The following is a 4,464-nucleotide window of genomic DNA, read 5'->3' as shown; positions in this document are numbered from 1 at the left end:
GAGGCTCCAGGGAGACTGACTGAGGTGCTAAGCCACCCACGCCACTTCCTTCCTGTTAGGGCTCCTGGCAAGTGTTCATCCTGGCCTGCGGCGCACGGTCCCGTCCCTCCCGCAGCCCCGGGAACACTGGGAGTGTGCTTTGTTTTTCCCAGCCGGCCCTGACATGAGCTAAAAAACAAACAGTGACTTTACTAGAAGAACTCTGGCTCAATGATCTTGGCAATGAAAATGAATGAGCCCGGAGGCTGGATTTTGAGAGATTATATTATGTCAGTTCCTCCTACAGCTCATGGTGAATAAACATCCCTAAGGAGGCACAAGGCACAGTCCCAGGTGCCTCCATCACTGGGCTTTCTGAGGAGCTTTTTTCAAACCACGATTGTTCCACGAAATCTTGGTAACCCACGGAACCCAGGACCAGAGTGTCACCTTCAGTGGGCGACAACTTCCTCTGAATGGGCCCCTCCGAGCCCCTGGACTTGTCTGAGGCAGCGCTAGAGGAAGGAAAGAGGGGCCGGGCAGGTTTTCTCACTTTCCAAGATCATTTTTGAAAAAAGGAGAAGAAAACATTATTTTACTAAGACTGTATGTTAACGTTTTACTGGACACACTTTATTTTATGAAGAATTAATGAACTTGTAGCAAACCTGACTTTCCAAAATTAAACATTTTTAAGTGGACGAAAGTGAAAAGCATCCTGGAATAGATTACACTAGCAGGGACATGAGTGTCTGGTTACAAACCACAAGCGGTAGCCGACATCTTGTTGGAATTTTTATATGAAAAAGAAAATTTTAATAATCAGATCAGCCACAGGTCTGATATTAACAGGAATTTATGATTTTGTTTGCAGTGCTTTAAAGGTGAGTTGGGCAAATGAGCAACTCCAGGGAGCAGCGGGCTTCGCCCCTGCACACGCCATCACTGCCCAGGAGTTTGCCTCTGGGACTTTCGCTAAGCTCCAGAGCCCGGCAGAAGGGCTGTTCCAGCTGCTTCTGCGGCCATAAGACAGACGTGCTGGCTTTGCTGCCATGTGGCCCGAGCCTCTGCCGAGACTGGCCTGGCTGGGGCCATGTCATGGGGAAGGACAGTGCGGCCTCCCGCATCCCATGAAACCGTCCCAGGCAAGTATGCGAGTCCCAGGGGTGCCACTGTGGGCAGAGGGAAATAGAAACATTTCGACTGGCAAACACCACGGTGCCCGCTCTCCCAGCTCACGTCGATGTCCTAGTTACTGCAAACGGCCGGCAGCAGCTCTCCAGTCTTTTCTGTGACATTGATGCTGCAGTGACTTCTGTAGCCAGTACACACCCGGCCTGCTCTGCAGCGGGTGGAAAGCTGACACAGCCCTCCAAGGAGACGAGGGCATGTGGCACGGGCCGTCTTGTGAGGTTCACCGTAACCAAAGACTCTGCCCCCTGGGGCCAGCGCTCTGCGACGCCCCAAGTGCAGTGACGAAAACAGCAGGGAGAAAGGCGCGCGGCGGCAGATGGGTGCTCGGCAGGAGCACGTCGCCCAGCGCCCTGGGACTGCAGGGGGCGTGAGGCGGGAGTAGGGGGCGCGCCTAAGAGGCAAGATGAGCCGTTTCCCGCCTGGAAGCTACCCTGGAACTTTGCAGGTGTGCTTGAAGCCCACACAGCTCACCTAGCAAATCCTAGGTACCAGAGTCATGGGGCCCCAAGGAATGTCAGAGCATCCGGGAGCTTCTCGTCTCCACGGCCAGCTGCCCCTATCCGGCTCCAGGGCCACCTCTGGACAGGGGCTCAGCGTTCCCACTTCCCGCAGATCTGAAGCCCCAAGAAGCCAGGAGGCCTGTTAGTCAGAGTGCACAGCCAGCACCGGGCGCCCGGGCAGCGGGCTGAGCTGGGTGTGCACCTTAGGGTGGGGTCCCACTGGGCAGCAAGGGATGATCCAGTTCTGTGGAAACGTCATTTCTGAAGAATTACGTGATCCCTGACAGAGCGTGGAGTTTCTGTTGTGCACATGTTCTGGGGTTAGAACCGGCAGTGCCGCCTCGCTCAGGCCCAGAGGCGGTCTCACCTCCAGCGAGCGCACGCTTCCACGGAGCTACAGGTGGTGGCATCGCCACTTCCCCCTCCACCTGTGCCAGCTGTGCAGCCCTCACTCGCCCCAGCAGCCACTGAGAGATGTGCCAGGATTGAGGCCTCGGGTTGGCGTCAGGCAGGGAACCACGTGCCATAGGTCATGGGGCAGAATCAGGCACGTGGGCAGGCCTGCTGCTGGCCTCCTGACCCACCTGGCCGAGGCCAGCCCAGTGCTGGGTTAGGGAGTTCTAGTGACATTGGTTAGAGCGTAATTAAAATGGAGCCACCTGCGGTGCAGGGCTAGGCCTCGGGAGCCAGGGGCCCCTGCCCCCGACAGAGGCTGCGGCACTCAGACGCCAACCTGCCCTCTATCCAGCACCACCTTCCCGCTGGTCAGGGCCATCCTCAAGTCCAACGGGCAGAATTCCTGACCGCAAACGGGAAGCAGGGCCTGCATTCCTCCCCTCGCCATCCCCAGGGCAGACCGATCTCGTCATCAGATTTTTGACAAAAGACAAGCCGAGCAGCCTGGGCGGATGGCAGACGGGGGAATGCAGAGGTCTGAGGAGGCTGTCGGCTGAACTGGAGAGCGGTAGGCAGGCGGCACATGAAACAAACCAACACAGACTTTGCACATGACGTCACGGGCTCAGGTGTCTAACGCCGGAGGAGGGCCACGCCTCTCCTCGGTGCCCCTGGCCTGACCCGCGGCCCTGACCCGCGGCTGGGCTGTGTGCTGCTGCTGCTCCGCCCTCCGCAGCCTCGGAATCACGGCAAACGCAGAGGGCCACGGGCACAGTCTCAGCGGCATCAGGCATTGTTCGGCTGCTCCCCGAGGTTCCTCTCCTGTCCGTCAGGACACGAGGGTCTGGCTCTCTGACACACAGCCTTTGCCCACAGGCTCGCGGGCACGTGAACACTGCAGACACCTGCCCCGCCTGGCTGGCTCCAGCCCGGCCCCCCGGGCGGCACGTGAGAACCAGTCTCCCTGCCTTCTATGTTTCAAATCGTCCAGATCTAGCTTCAGAAGGTTCTAACGCTTCCTTGCCCCATCTGGACCTGAAATCAAGAGCTGATTTTTAAAAGTCGGATTCTCGTTGCATTTGGACAGAATGAATAACGTGTCTTTCACATTTTTTTGTATTTCTCTTCAATAGTTGCTTGACCCAATATCTTTCTGTCTGCTCTATACAATGAAAATACAAACTAAATGAGAATAGAAAAAAATAATTAAAGCATTAAATTGTACAAATTACAAATCTGTTCCAAAATATACTTACATTAAATAAAATATGCCTTTCAGTAAGAGATCTACAGTGAATGACTGCGTTCTGGGAAGCTTCGCGACACCTGGGCAGGGCCACCATTCCTGGAAGGAGCTAAGACGGTCTGCATCCGATCACAGTCTGCGATCACAGTCTGCGGCGGCTCCTCATTTAGCGGCAGTGGTGCGGGGAGGGAGTGAGCTTTCGGGAAAGGGGAAGAAGCGAGCTCTAGCTTCAATTCTGAGTTCATTACAACTTCTCACGGATCTCAACAGCCTACACAGTACAGTTTCAGGAAAGTAAACATGTGAAGGTACGCAGACAGCCCTTCAGAACGCGGACACGTTTCCTGCTGGATCGCACGGAGCTCCCCGTCCAGCGGCAGTCGTGAAGGGGCTCCCCCTCGGGACCCGGACGACCCAGTGGGGCTGAGGGCTCACGAGGACTGTGTGGGTGGCGGGCTCCCGTGGTGTGAGCTGGAGGCCCTGTGGTCTTCCCGCCATCATCTGGCATAATGCTTGATGTAGTCTCCCACTTTGTTCCGGAAGTCCTCCTGTGCGGGGCAGGGAGGGCGAGAGGAGAGGGGCAAGCGGTGAGGCAGAAGGGACACCGTAGGGACAAGCTGCATCCACCTGGGCCAAGGACCCGCGGAGAGCTCGGCTGCCAGCCTCTAGGAGCCAAGGTGGCAGAGCTGGGGCTGCTCTGGTGCCCACCGTGCGAGGCCCTGTGCCTGGAGTGCTGGGGGTGGGGACGTCGACGCAGAAGCTCAGAGCGGCAGGGGCCCCCAGGCCCGTCGTCTGGCAGATGCAGAGAGAGAGAGGCCCAGTGCGGGCACGGTCCTGACGCGGCCCTGGGAGTCCTGACCTGCCCTGGCCAAAGCGCTCACCGTGTCACTTCCACAGTGCCCAGGGCCCGCAGGCCCGTCAGGCCTAAGGAGCCACGGCCCAAGCTCACTGGACCTGCAGTGACGTCTCCACAGGCACCCCGCCCCCACCCTGCCCTCGGGACCAAAGGTGCCCTTTGCTCTCATTGTCTAGCCCAGGACAAAGCCCGGAATCCAGGCCTCTGCCCAAAGGCACAGAGCAGGGCCCACCGGAAGGCCAGGGGCTCTGCAGCCAGACGGCCTGGGCCCAAATGCTGGGCTCTGCTCCTTC

The 4,464-nt window shown here is 57.8% G+C and overlaps 1 protein-coding gene across 7 annotated transcripts in view; it reads right to left on the bottom strand.

Annotated features, from left to right (window-relative positions):
• Positions 1-590: 590 nt before the first annotated feature.
• The window catches only part of UBE2F (ubiquitin conjugating enzyme E2 F (putative)), a 45,837-nt gene continuing 41,963 nt past the window's right edge, over positions 591-4,464 (bottom strand). For 5 of the 7 annotated variants that reach the window (XM_015587852.2, XM_015587854.2, XM_015587853.2 and 2 more), the window contains one exon: positions 591-3,863. In XM_015587852.2, coding sequence (XP_015443338.1) covers positions 3,813-3,863 — 51 coding nt within the window. In that variant the 3' untranslated portion in view covers positions 591-3,812. The remainder of the gene's footprint in view (positions 3,864-4,464) is intronic. The other 2 variants (XR_001516706.2, XR_003045766.1) reach the window with 2 other exon arrangements.

Source organism: Pteropus alecto, unplaced genomic scaffold, assembly GCF_000325575.1.
Source record: "Pteropus alecto unplaced genomic scaffold, ASM32557v1 scaffold143, whole genome shotgun sequence".
NCBI lineage: Eukaryota > Metazoa > Chordata > Mammalia > Chiroptera > Pteropodidae > Pteropus > Pteropus alecto.
This window is presented reverse-complemented; position numbering and strand designations above follow the sequence as displayed.